This window comes from Oncorhynchus nerka, linkage group LG5 (genome assembly GCF_034236695.1).
Source record: "Oncorhynchus nerka isolate Pitt River linkage group LG5, Oner_Uvic_2.0, whole genome shotgun sequence".
NCBI classification, from domain to species: Eukaryota; Metazoa; Chordata; class Actinopteri; order Salmoniformes; family Salmonidae; genus Oncorhynchus; species Oncorhynchus nerka.
In genome coordinates, this window is record NC_088400.1 from 42,634,668 (window position 1) to 42,650,234 (window position 15,567).

General features: G+C 43.1%; 1 protein-coding gene across 4 annotated transcripts in view; it reads right to left on the minus strand.

Annotated features, from left to right (window-relative positions):
- mgat4b (alpha-1,3-mannosyl-glycoprotein 4-beta-N-acetylglucosaminyltransferase B) overlaps window positions 1-15,567 on the minus strand; it is a 229,246-nt gene that overhangs the window by 49,203 nt on the left and 164,476 nt on the right. For all 4 annotated transcript variants that reach the window (XM_029659971.2, XM_029659972.2, XM_029659973.2 and 1 more), the window contains exon 8: window positions 10,158-10,272. In XM_029659971.2, coding sequence (XP_029515831.1) covers window positions 10,158-10,272 — 115 coding nt within the window. The remainder of the gene's footprint in view (window positions 1-10,157; window positions 10,273-15,567) is intronic.

Consider the following 15,567-nt stretch of genomic DNA (forward strand, 5'->3'; position numbering starts at 1 on the left):
ACTAAAGCACCTTATACCACCCACCACTGCGACTTGTATGCTCTAGTCGGCTGGCCCTCGCTACATATTCGTCGCCAGACCCACTGGCTCCAGGTCATCTACAAGTCCATGCTAGGTAAAGCTCCGCCTTATCTCAGTTCACTGGTCACGATGGCAACACCCATCCGTAGCACGCGCTCCAGCAGGTGTATCTCACTGATCATCCCTAAAGCCAACACCTCATTCGGCCGCCTTTCGTTCCAGTACTCTGCTGCCTGTGACTGGAACGAATTGCAAAAATCGCTGAAGTTGGAGACTTTTATCTCCCTCACCAACTTCAAACATCTGCTATCTGAGCAGCTAACCGATCGCTGCAGCTGTACATAGTCTATCGGGAAATAGCCCACCCATTTTTACCTACCTCATCCCCATACTGTTTTTATTTATTTACTTTTCTGCTCTTTTGCACACCAATATCTCTACCTGTACATGACCATCTGATCATTTATCACTCCAGTGTTAATCTGCAAAATTGTAATTATTTGCCTACCTCATGCCTTTTGCACACAATGTATATAGACTCCCCTTTTTTTCCTACTGTGTTATTGACTTGTTAATTGTTTACTCCATGTGTAACTCTGTGTTGTCTGTTCACACTGCTATGCTTTATCTTGGCCAGGTCGCAGTTGCAAATGAGAACTTGTTCTCAACTAGCCTACCTGGTTAAATAAAGGGGAAATAAAAAATAAAAAACACACTACGCCGCCAGGGACTCAAATCCTGCAGTGCCAGATGTGTCCCCCTGCTTAAGCCAGTACATGTCCAGGCTCGTCTGAAGTGCTGAAATGCTAGAGAGCATTTGGATGATCCAGAAGAAGATTGGGAGAATGTCATATGGTCAGATGAAACCAAAATATAACTTTTTGGTAAAAACTCAACTCGTCGTGTTTGGAGGCCAAAGAATTTTGAGTTGCATCCAAAGAACACCATACCTACTGTGAAGCATGGGGGTGGAAACATCATGCTTTGGGGCTGGGACCAGGACGACTGATCCGTGTAAAGGAAAGAATGAATGGAGCCATGTATCGTGAGAAGCAAGGCCATTGAAGATGAAACGTGGCTGGGTCTTTCAGCATGACAATGATCCCAAACACACCACCCGGGCAATGAAGGAGTGGCTTCGTAAGAAGCATTTCAAGGTCCTGGAGTGGCCTAGCCAGTCTCCAGATCTCAACCCCATAGAAAATCTTTGGAGGGCGTTGAAAGTCTGTGTTGCCCAGCAACAGCCCCAAAACATCACTGCTCTAGAGGAGATCTGCATGGAGGAATGGGCCAAAATCCCAGCAACAGTGTGTGAAAACTTTGTGAAGACTTCCAGAAAACGTTTGACCTCTGTCATTGCCAACAAAAGGTATATAACAAAGTATTGAGATTAACTTTTGTTATTGACCAAATACTTATTTTCCACCATAATTTGCAAATATATTCATTAAAAATCCTACAATGTGATTTTCTGGATTTTCTTTTTCTCATTTTGTCTGTCATAGTTTAAGTGTACATATGATGAAAATTACAGGCCTCTCTCATCTTTTTAAGTGGGAGAACTTGCACAATTGGTGGCTGACTAAATACTTTTTTGCCCCACTGTAGGCTAGCCAGCCATATCAATGGTTCCCCATTGGGATGATGAGTAGCGCAATACAATGCTTTGAGCAGAGTAACAGGATGGTCCTACTTAATTCGCTTTCGAAGATGCTTTACTTAGCACAGCTAATCAGCCGTACCAGTGATTGTCCGGGAGGTGAGTTTATCGTCTCCACCTCATTTTGAAATTCAAAGTTCAGACCATTTTAAAAACACGCATCTGCAGCTTCACACTTTCCTGGTATAATGTGTTAATTTCTTAACCCATCATTCATACCTTTTGCTCGAAAGGGGTGGTTCCGGCAGGCTGGCACGCTCCCTGACTTCACGTCGGGGCGGTGATTACTCTATGCAAAGTTTGGCAAAACAAGTATCTCTTATAACTTCTCAAATCACATCCCTCTCTTAACAAAAACACTTCAATAATTGTTCATATTACATGAACAACCCATAGTATGGAAACGTCCTCTACAGTACCAGTCAAAAGTTTGGACACATCTACTCATGTAAGGGTTTTTCTTTATTTTGACCATTTTCGACATTGCAGAATAATAGTGAAGACATGAAAACAATGAAAAAACACCCATGGAATCATGTAGTAACCAAAAAGGAGTTAAACAAATCAAAATATTGTCAGACTAGGGGGTTTGGTCAAGAAGTTTACACAGATCAGACACGGACAGAATTGTATTAGCTCGGTTTCAAGGGTGTTTATTAAATAACAAACAAAAATAAAAGAATAGGTCTCATCCGGGATACCGTCTTCTGGGCTCCGGAGTCTTGCTGTATCCAAGTTCCCTCCGTTATCTCTGGAACTGAGCATGACTATACGGGAGTAATCTCTCTTCCCCCAGTCCCCACCCCTGTGTGCTGCACATCTGGCAGCTTTATGGGACTCGTCCAGCTGGTGAGCAATCAGTCCCCTTGATTACTCACCAACCACAATCAGCCCCAATTAGTCCTGGCCGGAGGGCCAGTCGAGACCTGGCACGTCAAGCAGAGGGAGCCATCGCCGCATGATGTAGACTCCGTCTGTCACCAGGCCTCGACGAGTCTCTCCCTGGTGGCTAACCTGCTGTATGCCACAATATATTTTTGATTTTACATTCTTCAAAGTAGCCTTGATGACAGCTTTGCACACTTTTGGCATTCTCTCAACCAGCTTCACCTGGGATGCTCTTCCAACAGTCTTGAAGGAGTCCCCACATATGCTGAGCACTTGTTGGCTGCTTTTCTTTCACTCTGCGGTCCAACTCATCCCAAACCATCTCAATTGGGTTTAGGTCGGGTGATTGTGGAGGCCAGGTCATCTGATGCAGCACTCCATCACTCTCCTTCTTGGTCAAATGGAGGTGTGTTGGGTCACTGTCCTGTTGAAAAACAAATGATAGTGGGACTAAGTGCAAACCAGATGGGATGGCGTATCACTGCAGAATGCTGTGGTAGCCATGCTGGTTAAGTGTGCCTTGAATTCTAAATAAATCACTGACAGTGTCACCAGCAAAGCACCCCGACACCATCACATCTCCTCCTCCATGCTTCACGGTGGGAACCACACATGCAAAGATCATCCGTTCACCTACTCTGTGTCTCACAAAGACACGGAGGTTGGAACCAAAAATGTCAAATTTGGACTCATCAGACAAAAGGACAAAGAGTTCCACCGGTCTAATGTCCATTTCTCGTGTTTCTTGGCCCAAGCAAGTCTCTTCTTATTATTGGTGTCCTTTAGCAGTGTTTTCTTTGCAGCAATTCGACCATGAAGGCCTGATTCACGCGGTCTCCTCTGAACAGTTGATGTTGAGACATGTCTGTTACTTGAAATCTGTGAAGCATTTATTTGGGCTGCAAATAAATGCTTTGTTTAACACTAACACTTTTTGGGTTACTACATGATTCCATATGTGTTATTTCATAGTTTCCATGTCTTCACTATTATTCTACAATGTAGAAACTAGTAAAAATAAAGAAAAACCTTTGAATGAGTAGGTGTATCCAAACTTTTGACTGGTACTGTTTGTAGTGGGTATACTTTCCAAGTCACAGTATTTCCTTTATAACATCACAAAATAAACACAATTATATTAGTGTTCTGTAGATCGCCTCTGACCATTCCCAATGTTCTATGTTCAAAATATTGTTCCAGTATTCGCTTTTGAATATGTTAGAGTTTCAGCGGGAAAAGGTCTGTTGAGACAAAGCACATTCCTTTGGTGAATTAGGAGAGCACAGACCTGGATCTTCTCCCTTGATTTACTACAGGACGTGAGTGTCAACTCCACTAGTTCTTCCCCCCCCCCCTTCTACGGATGAAAGGGGGTAAATTTGAAGTTATTCATTGCAAACCTGATCTGACATATATGGATTCTCGTGGTCAGTCAAGACTATGTACAATGCATTCGGAAAGTATTCAGACCCCTTCACATTTTGTTATGTTACAGCCTTATTCTAAAATTGACTAAATCGTTTCCCCCCTCATCAATCTACACACAATACCCCATAATGATAAAGAAACAGGTTTTTCAAATATTTTGCGAATATATAAAAAATAAAATGACTTAATTTACATAAGTATTCAGACCCTTTGCTATGAGATTCGAAATTGAGCTCAGGTGCACCCGGTTTCCATTGATCATCCTTGAGATGTTTCTACAACTTAATTTGAGTCCACCTGTGGTAAATTCAAGTGATTGAACATGATTTGGAAAGGCACACACCTGTCACCAAAAACCAAGTCATGAGGTTGAAGGAATTGTCCATGCAGCTCAGAGACTTGTGCCGAGGCATAAATCTAGGGAATGGTACCAAAAAAATAGATCCCCAAGAACACAGTGGCCCCCATCATTCTTAAATGGAAGAAGTTTGGGACCACCAACACTCTTCCTAGAGCTGGCTGCCCGGCCAAACCGGGGGAAATCGGGGGAGAAGGTCTTTGGTCAGGGAGGTGATGGTCACTCTGACAGAGCTCCAGAGTTCCTCTGTAGAGTTGGAAGAACCTTTCAGAAGGACAACCATCTCTGCAGCACTCCACCAATCAGGCCTTTATGGTAGATTGGCCAGACTGAAGCCACTCCTCAATAAAAGGCACATGAGTTTGCCAAAAGGCACCTAAAGGACTCTCAGACCATGATAAACAAGATTCTCTGGTCTGATAAAACCAAGATTGAACTCTTTGGCCTGAATGCCAAGCATCACATCTGGAGGAAACCAGGCAGAGATCATCACCTGGCCAATACCATCCCTTTGGTGAAGCATGGTTGTGGCAGCATCATGCTGTGGGATGTTTATCAGTGGCAGGGACTGGGAGACTAGTCAGGACTGAAGGAAAGATGAACAGAGCAAAGTACAGAGAGATCCTTGATGAAAACTTTCTTTAGAGCGCTCAGGACCTCAGACTGGGTTGAAGGTTCACCTTCCAACAGGACAACAACCCTAAGCACACAGCCAAGACTACGCAGGAGTGGCTTCGGAACAATTATCTGAATGACCTTGAGTGGCCCAGCCAGAGCCCAGACGTGAACGCAATCAAACATGTCTGGAGAGACCTGAAAATAGCTGTGCAGTGACACTCCCAATCCAACCTGACAGAGCTTGAGACGATCTGCAGAGATGAACAGGAGAAACTCCTCAAATACAGGTGTGCCAAGCTTGTAGTGTCCTGCCCAAGAGTCTGTATTCACTGCCAAAGGTTCAACAAAGTACTGAGTAAAGGGTCTGAATACTTATGTAAATGTGATATTTCAGGAAAGAAAATGGCTTTGTCATGAGGTAAAAAACAACAATTTAATCAATTTCATAATAAGGATGTAAAATAAAGAAATGAGGAAAAAGTCAAGGGGTTTGAATTCTCTCCGAATGCACTGTGTATGTGTGTGTGTGTGCATATAACAACCGTATTGCATTAGTTGTCATGCATCTAAATTACATGAACTCATGGGAGAAGGTGAAGGCTGTAATGCTAGTGAATGCTGACTCAGGAGAATGTTTGCGTGAAGGGATACAGAGGTGGAATTTACTTCTGGGATGAAAACGTAGCATTATATTAGGATTTTTGACTTAGGAGAGATGCTTTTCTCTGGCCTTGTCACCAACAAGCTGCTGTGAATTAAGTGTAAGAACAATGTGGTGCTTACATGTGCTGTGAATCGCTGACTGCTGAATAATGAATAAGTACCAAACTTGGGGTGCATCGTAATACTCTTAAGTGACCTACTTTTCTCTTCATTCTGCACTAATTTGAAAGCAATATGGTGACTGGTATCCAGATCTTTACTTTCAACTGTCCAGTTCTTTAAAATTAGTGCAGAATGAAGAGAAAAGTAGGTCACTTAAGAGTATTAGGATGCACCCCAAGTTTTACGATGCACCCCATCGGATTACTGCTCACAAAGCCTCCCCACCTTCATCTGCACTAATTTGAAAGCAATATGGTGACTGGTATCCAGATCTTTACTTTCAACTGTCCAGTTCTTTCAAATTAGTGCAGATGAAGGCGAGGACATGAGGAGAGGAAGCCACTCTCGAGCATTGAGATGCACCCCTGGACTGCCAAACCCACTGTTGAGCACTGCAGTCTAAATTAAACTGACAAATCCCATTTCTCTCCATCCCTACATGATCCCTTGGGCGCTAATAAGAATTTGTGCATGTGGCGGCGAGAGGTGATGCAAAATGATAGCATAATTGATTGTTTGCCATGAAGCGCGTTCAAGATGATGGATGATTTTTAATAAAATGTGTAATTTGTTATAAAATAAGTAATATTTCAGCAGATAAGGCTTGGAGTAAATTACAATTTTAGGTCTTCCGTTTTATTTGAATTGAATCAGGTTCTAGTTTCTTGGACCATGCATATCTTTATTTATCTCTGTAGGCTATTGAGAGCTATCTGTTTCATTTATGTTGGGTACTCTGTACTGTGTTTCCCCATCCTTTTCTATCAGAAGATAGTCTTTTCCCCCCCTCACTCATTCAAACGAGATCTAACCCCGCCCACCTTTGCCTCACCCTTTGCCTCACTAATCTTCATGAATCAACACCCTGAGTGAGACACCCTGTCCTGTCCGTCTCAGTCGTCGGGATCCACTTCTAGTCCCGTTCACTGCTCAGTCATCCGGAAGACATGACTCTCTCTCTCTCTCTACCCCCTATTTCCTTGCACTCATATGCATATCCACACATTCAGATGGCTGTCCCCTGATTCTCCCTGATTGCACTCGCTGCTAGGCCTGTCGGGCCGGTTAGCTGTAGAATGCTAATGAGAGCGGAAGGGAGAGAGTCACTAACAGTCGCTAACCACTAGCTAGAGCTCCTAAAAACACCTGAGAGAGTCAAGTCAGAGCACAGCCCATCGGATTACTGCTCACAAAGCCTCCCCACTGCTTTTTGGGAATTATGTATTTAGCGCCGCATGGCTTATCCTATGAGGAGGGGGAAATTGTTATGGTTTGTCTCGGATCATTATCATCACGACGATGACTAATTATGTTATGTAATTGTGTTTTAAAGCCCCTTGACAACAAACGCTGACTGGACTAAGCCTAATACAGAAGCTGTGCAGCTCTCTGACCGCGTAATAGCGCATGATGAGAATGGGAGTTGATTTTTGGTAAATCTTGTGGTCTAGTCTACTTTCTTCATCTTCAGGGAAAATGAAGAAGCAAAAATGTGAGAGTATCATTACTCAACCCGATGGCTATTCCTCCTTTTAACAATTGTACCTCGTCCGTTTAAAATCTCTAAAAAGGTGACAACTTTTAACAAGATCTAGATCTCATTCTCTTCCCCGCTCCCTCTCTCCTAGTCCTCAGACTGAAAACAAGCAATGCAGAATCGAGGTTGGTGTCTTTTCTGTGACCAATGCTGTTGACGGCCCGGCGGATGTGATTCGGCGAAGTGCTCGTTGTGACAGGCAGGAGATGCGAGCCGGTCGGCTTATCAAAACTCCGGGCCGGTCGGCTTATCAAAACTCCGGGCCGGTCGGCTTATCAAAACTCCGGGCCGGTCGGCTTATCAAAACTCCGGGGCGAGTGTGCCTGAGCAGCATTAAGTCACAGTTGTCGGACCGGGCCCGCCGTCCCAGGCTACACGCAGTGAGAGGGGGAAGGAGAAAGAGAGGAGAGACGGAAAGATGAGAGAGATATAGGGGTGATACAGAACGAGAGAGAGAGATGGGAGAGATGGGGTGAGAGAGAGATGGGAAAGAGAAAGACAGAAACAGGAAGAAAGAGACGCCTCAACCCCATCTCCTCCACGGGAAGCCTGGAATCGGATCCACACACTAAACTGACAGGCACTCAATACGCTTAGATAAGCACAGCGAGTGACAGCAGTGACTACGTTATCCGTCAGAAGCTTTAACTTTATATGTTTGATAAGTGGAATAGGAGAAGGCCCACGTCAGGCAATCTCAGGCTAAGATTTCTACTCAATTGAAAGTGAATAGCAATCTCAGCATTGTTTACCCCCCATGGGAGATAGTCCTTGGAGACAACTTTTATTCTACCAGCAGCAACATATTGCACCTAAATGTATTGTTTTATTAGTCAATAGGCTCCCAATAGACTATTCCCCAATAGGTAGAAATTGCCAGTGGGCACAGATCTCAGATCAGCTTGCCCTCCCCAATCCCATGCTTACCCTTAAGCACAAAACTGACCTTAGATCAGTATCACTCCCTCGTCCCTATACATCCTACTGGTCCTATAGCTAGAGGGAGAATACAACACATGTTGTTTCACAGCCTCTATAGACAGGGCCCAGTAATGAGGTAGGTCTTTGCTGGGGGAGATGGGGCTGGAGAGATGGAGTGGAGGGAGAGGAGAGTGGGCATCAATCACTGGTTAAGCTGGGCCCCGAACAGCGCTCAGGGACCTATTAGAGTAAAGTGCAGCAGCAGAAGCTCATGGGAAAGAGCATGCTGCATGCAGTGTAATTGTGTGTACATGAGGGGGATTCTGTATATATATATATATATATATATATATATATATGTGTGTGTGTGTAGAAAGGGTTTTGGTCAAATGTCACCCTTGTAAAGGGTTACTGTTGGATGACACTCGTCTAATTAGTGTAGTGTCTTCATAATGCTTGGTCCATGGCAATCACTTCACTGACGCTTCTTCCAATATTTTTCTGTTCCATTTCTCAGAGAAAAAAAAAATGCTCTCAGTTGTCACTTGTGTGAACACACACACGACACAGAGGCACACAATGGCTGTGTGACAGCTGTGGCTGCTTGGTGGCCTTTTAAGTGGCTGCTGTCATTTGTTCTTTACTGATCAGCAGAGAGTCACAAGACACCAGACCCCCTCTTAAATGTCTGAATGGAAAAGTTAGAAATGTCAAATGGCCACAATCATAAGAAAGTGGAATTCAGCTTCAGCCAGACTATTATGAGTCCCATGACAAAAACACACCATCAGAGAAGGGTTTATTTGGGTATTTTCCGCTCCTAATTTCAAATCAATCTGTGACATATTTTTGTTTCAATCATAGATGAGTGCTGAGTGGCAAGGATGTCGCTATTCATTTTCATTTAAAAAAAAAAAAGATTGACTCTGACAGTGAGTCTGTGTGTGTCGTTAGAATGCTTGTGTATAGCACGTGTCAAACCCTGCAGAAACAACAACTAGGGGATTCTTTGGTTCAGTTTACCTTGGGACCAGGCCCTGCGCTGGCTGTCAAAACCTCTTTACTTTGGGTCAAAATCAACTAGCTCCCTATGAGCCCCGAAAACACACCACGTGTTCCCCATTTTCTTCCCCCGAAGATAACTCGACAACTGAAAAGCTCTGGCCGCATTTTGTCCCATCCAGCTCACTTTACTTGAACGTTGGAACTGCTCTCACAAACCGAGACTGTGGCCTTGACTCTAAAATGTACTTCAGCCCCATTCAAGTGCTGTATTTTCACATGCCAGCTACCCAACACTGATAGATTCCGGAAGATATAAGTAGTTGATTACTTTAGACAGTATAATTACAGCAGAGGTCAAATGGAGGTTGACGCTTCAATGAATTTTGCCGGCTTTAATTCAAAGTGGGTACTTTTAAATTGAGTTCTGACGAGTTGGAGGGAGCTTAGGAACAACTTTCCTGCCAAGCTGTAGATTTGATCATAACCTTCGGACTAAAATAGCTTACCTTTGCCATTACTCAGGATTATGCCTTTGAATAGCCGAGCGGCTTTCAAGTTTAAGTGTCTTGCCCTATGTTCAAATATCAGTGTCCTAATTAGGGGTTCATTGTTAGTCCCCATTTCGGGGCTGCCTTGGTAAGAATCTTAATTCGTAAATCTTTAACTCACACATTCAGTATTAGAGCACTATAGGCTAGTTCTTCTGGCTGTAGTATGTTAGTGACATGGCTCTTTACCACACATAGGCACTCAACAGCAGCGCGCTAGTAGGGCTAGCTCTTCTGGCTGTAGCTCTGCAACGTTGCCTTGGTGACACACCGAGTCATCGCTCGTTAACTCACACACACTCAACAGTAGCACTATTGCTAGCTATTTTGGCATGGGCCGAGGCTTACCGATGAAGCCCAGCTGGGAGAACTCCAAGATCATCCACTCGTCAGAAGGCTGCTGCAGGGCAAAGTTCTTCATCGTGGTGAAATAATTCGGACGGGCCACAATGTCATCCTCCAGCTGAGAGAAAGTGAGAGAAGAAAAACGGGAAATAAAGACAAACATTCTGTTCTGTGCTTCTTTCTCTCATTAACGTGACAATTCCCAGTCATTACATTTAATTAAATACTAATTGGAGTAATTTGTAGCAATGGGGTATTGTGATTGCAGCCATATGGCCATGACTATTCAATAATTGAAAACTCTGGAAGGGGTTGAAAACATTACACATAATGAATGACAATGTGAAATTAAGCTCTATTACACATTTGTATGACTCAACATAGTCTAGTACAGTGGTTCCCAAACGTTTTATAGTCCCATACCCCTTCAAACATTCAACTTTCAGCGGAGTACCCCCTCTAGCACCAGGGTCAACGCACTCTCAAATGTCGTTTTTTGACATCATTGCAAGCCTGCCACACACACACACTGTACGATACATTTATTAAACATAAGAATGAGTTTTGTCACAACCCGACTTGTGGGACGTGACAAAGAGCTCTTATAGGACCAGGGCACAAACAATAATATTATAATAATAATCCATAATTTTGCTCTTTATTTAACCATCTTATATATAAAGTCTTATTTGTTCATCAAAAATTGTGAATAACTCACCACAGGTTAATGAGAAGGGTGTGCTTGAAAGGTTGCAATGTTGGGTTGTATTGGAGAGAGTCTCAGTCTTAAATCATTTTCCACCCAAAGTCTATGCTTGTATTTAGTTTTCATGCTAGCGAGGGCCGAGAATCCACTCTCACATAGGTACGTGGTTACAAAGGGCATCAGAGTCTTAACAGCGAGATTTGCCAATGCAGGATAGTCTGAGCGCAGCCGAATCCAGAAATCTGTCAGTGGCTTCTGATTAAATTCCATTTTTACAGATCTGCTTATTGCAATTTCAATGAGGCTCTCTTGTTCAGCTATCGGTAAGTGGACTGGAGGAAGATGCGTGAAAGGGATAACGAATCCAGTTGTTTGTGTCATCCGTGTCGAGGAAAGTACCTGCATAATTGCACACCTAACTCACTCAGGTGCTTTGCTATATCACATTTGACATTGTCCGTAGGCTTGAGTTCATCTGCACACAAACAAAATCACACAATGAAGGGAAGACCTGTGTGTTGTCCTAGTTAATGCAGACAGAGAAGAGCTCCAACTTCTTAATCATAGCCTTAATTTTGTCCCGCACATTGAATATAGATTCAGATCATTCAGGCACGAAAAAAACATCACCCAGATAGGCCAGTTGTGTGATAAACTCATCATCATGCAAGTGGTCAGACAAGTGAAAATTATGGTCAGTAAAGAGAAACGTGTCAATACTTTGATCCTTGATAACCAGCAAACTTCTGTATGTTGTAAAAGTGTTGCCCATTTCATTGCATAGTGCAGAAAATACATGAGAATTCAGGGGCCTTGCTTTAACAAAGTTAACCATTTTCACTGCAGTGTCCAAAACATCTTTCAAGCTTACAGGCATTCCCTTGGCAGCAAGAGCCTCTCGGTGGATGCTGCAGTGTACCAAAGTGGTGTCGGGAGCAACTGCTTGCACATGCGTTACCACTCCAATATGTCTCCCTGTCATGGCTTTTGCGACATCAGTACAGATACCAACATGAGCATCAGCTACGTTTGGCTACATACGGATCATTGGTGGAATTCCCGTGAGAGAGTAACGGTTGATGCGATTGGATGTTCATTATTTGTCTAGGCTACCTTTATTTGACATTGTGTTGTTATTTCTCTGAACACTAGATGGTTTCATTTTATTTTTGGCAGTGAAACGAGGCTATTCAGGCAAGGAAAGAAAACTCATCCAAATGTGTAGCCCCGTTAGAAAATATAAATGGACTGTTAAAAAAGAAATCACATTTTTATGTGGCATACCCCTGACAGCATTGCCCCCAGTTTGGGAATACCTGGTCTAGTACAATTGTGTCATTACTTTGTCTGTACACTCTGTCCTTTATCCTCTTACAATTATTATTTTTTAAGCATCAGATTTTTAAAGCTTCAATAGACTTGAACAGGAGATGACACACAACAACAAAATCAATCAAATAAATGTTATTTGTCACATGCTTTGTAAACAACAGGTGTAGACTCCGACTCTAAACTACAACTAATTAACGCAAAAACAAAAAGAGAAAAGAAAAAAAAGACAGCTCGACAGCCACGTTGAGAGAAGTGACGGCTGCTCTGTGTGTGTCACTAAACAGATGTGAGGTGATTAGGAAGGAATAAACTGTGGCATAATGCGCTCCTCTCCTATCTGAGGCAAGGCTCCAGCACTGGGCCCACGCAACCCCTGTCACTTCCCATCTCACGCGCTTCCCTCTCGCCCCCTGTTCTCCTGCGGCATGTGGGGACCGAGGTGGAGACAGCCTGGATACATGTTTTGCGAGTTGGACGCAGAGCGAGGGTGATACTGTACATTGGGCTGCAACAGATGGCCGGTATCCTATTTCCATCGGTTTCCATTTTCCATTGACATTTTAGTCATTTAGCAGAAGCTCTTATCCAGAGCGACTTACAGTGAGTGCATTCATCTTTAGATAGCTGGGGAGACAACCACATATCTCAGTCATAGTAAGAACAATTATCCGCAATAAAGCTGTGGGAATAATCAAGATAATCCATGAGGAGGTAGGGTTTCAGGCATTTTTGGAAGATGGGCAGGGACTCTGTTGTCCTAATGTCAGAGGTAAGCTCATTCCAACAATAGGGTGCCAGGACAGAGAAGAGCTTTAACTGGACTGAGCGGAAGTTGACCCCCGTAAGGGTGGGAGAGCCAAGAGAGCAGAGGTGGCAGAATGGAGTGCTCGGGTTGGAGTGTAAGGTTTGAGTATAGCCTGAAGGTACATGTTTCCATCCGAGTGGCTAAAGTCTGCCTAGTAACAAGGAGCGAGTGTGTGTTTAAGCATACAGTGGGGCAAAAAAGTATTTAGTCAGCCACCAACTGTGCAAGTTCTCCCACTTAAAAAGATGAGAGGCCTGTAATTTTCACTATGACAGACACATTGAGAAAATAAATCCAGAAAATTACATTGTAGGATTTTTGAATTCATTTGCAAATTATGGTGGAAAATAAGTATTTGGTCAATAACAAAAGATCCCAAATAAATTCATAAAAAATCCTACAATGTGATTTTCTAGATTTCTTTTTCTCATTTTGTCTGTCATAGTTGAAGTGTAACTATGATGAAAATTATAGGCCTCTCTTGCACAATTGGTGGCTGACTAAATACTTTTTTGCCCCACTATATAAACCTGTTTGGTTTGTTTGTCTGTTTGCTTGTTATACCTGTCTGTGTTTTAGTGTCCAGTAAAGGGCACCCTTCTGAAGTTGCAGATACAGGTAACTGATTCTACAAGTGTCTGGAACTTAATTGGAGGGATGCAACACTATTCTTCCACGAGAAATTCCATCATTTGGTGTTTTGTTGATGCTGGTGGAAAGCGTTGGGTTGAGATCTGACCGAGACAGCCATGGCATATGGTTTACATCGTTTTCATTTTCATCAAACCATGCAGTGACCACTCGTGCCAAGTGGATGGGGGCATTGTCATTCTATGGGGACATAGCCAAAATAATGGGCAAAACAATGGCCTGACCAGCATTTTAATACATGACCCTAAGCATGATGGGATGTTAACAGCGTAATTAACTCAGGAACCAAAATTGTGTGGAAGCACTCGCTTTAAATGTACTTTGTATCCCTCATTTACTCAAGTGTTTCCATTATTTTGTCAGTTACCTGCATGTTGGATTGTGTTGCAGGTGTGGATTTGAACCTGTTTGTTTTAATGTTTCCTTACACAGTTACTATCATCCGAGGCAGAGGACCAACGCTGCATGAAGATGGACAGAGTTTAACCTTTTGGTCCGCCGTCTGCTCTCCCACAATCAATAGTGTCAGCAGCCTTCCTTGGTGATGAGGAGAACATATCACCCAAACGGAGGTAGACCCTTTCAAGCCCCTCGCCTCCAGATGTTTTGCATTGTTTATATCTTAATGCACATAGTCCACTGCCAAAAATAGAGATTTGCCTGCCAAAAAGAGTAATGCAGGGGTTTTATGTTTCACAGAGACTTGGCTAGATCCTTCTGTCAAAGAATCAGAAATAGAAAACTTCCTAATTACCCGAAAGGAAAGAAATCGGAGAGGAGGGGGTGTGTACATTAATGTCAGAGCAGACATTGGTTTTAATATGAGAATGGATTTAAATCTTGATTGCATGGAAGCAGTTTGGCTGGATATATTATTACCAAAAAGCAAACCAATCTTTACAGGGGCTTTGTATAGACCTCCAGACCGGAGTTACTTTTATGAGATCCTTGAAAATGTGTGTACTGCCCACTGTGGCTTTCAAAACTCTGAAGTGATTCTACTGAGTGATGTAAATGCTGAAGTAGTGAACATGAGCTGCCCCCTGTACAAGGCCTTGTCTAACTTTTGCAAAACGTTCGTTTGATAAATGAGCCTGCAAGAATCTGTGACACCAGTCAGACTGACATTGATCTCATTATTGTATCACACAAGATATCCAGAAGTTGTATAATTGCAAATAGAATTAGGAATTAGTGACCATTTCTTAATACACCGCACTAGGAAAGTGAGGGTGGGGTGGGGTGGGGGGGGGGTGGGGGGGATAAAAATTGCCACAATACCATCAGGACAAGATCCCTCAAAAACTATGACCAAAAAAAACAATTTAATGAACTGCTAGGACAGTCTGACAGGTCTACTGTTATGGAAAGTGAGGGTGTGGCTAGAGCACGGGAATTCTTCCAAGGTAAATTTGTCAGTACTGTGGACAAGCTGGCATGGCAAAAAAGTGATGAGGATCAAACAAAGGCCAAAATCCTGGCTCAGTAGGGAAATCCTTCCTTCCATCACCTTGAGAAACAATGCTCGAAAAGACTGAGGTCAAAATTGCCAGATTCCTTCACTCAATACAAACACCTAAGGAATACAGTTCAAAGGCTGGTTGACGAAGCAAAACTGTCCTTCTACAACAGCAAGATCCAGGACAATATAAACGACCCCGAGGGACTTTGGAAGACTCAAGGACCTAGCAACAAGCAAAAAACAAAGGTCAAAAAGCATTGGACTGAACATCAATGGTAATGTTACCTTTTACAGAGCACAGGTGGCTGAGAAATGAGTTAAATTGGTTTTTCAACTCCATTGCCAGCAACCTTGTTGATCAACACCCAGAATACTCTGGCACCTTTGGAAACCATCATATTCAAATCTATTATTCAGTTAAGGACATCTCCGAAGGACAGTTAGCATTTCCCCAGGT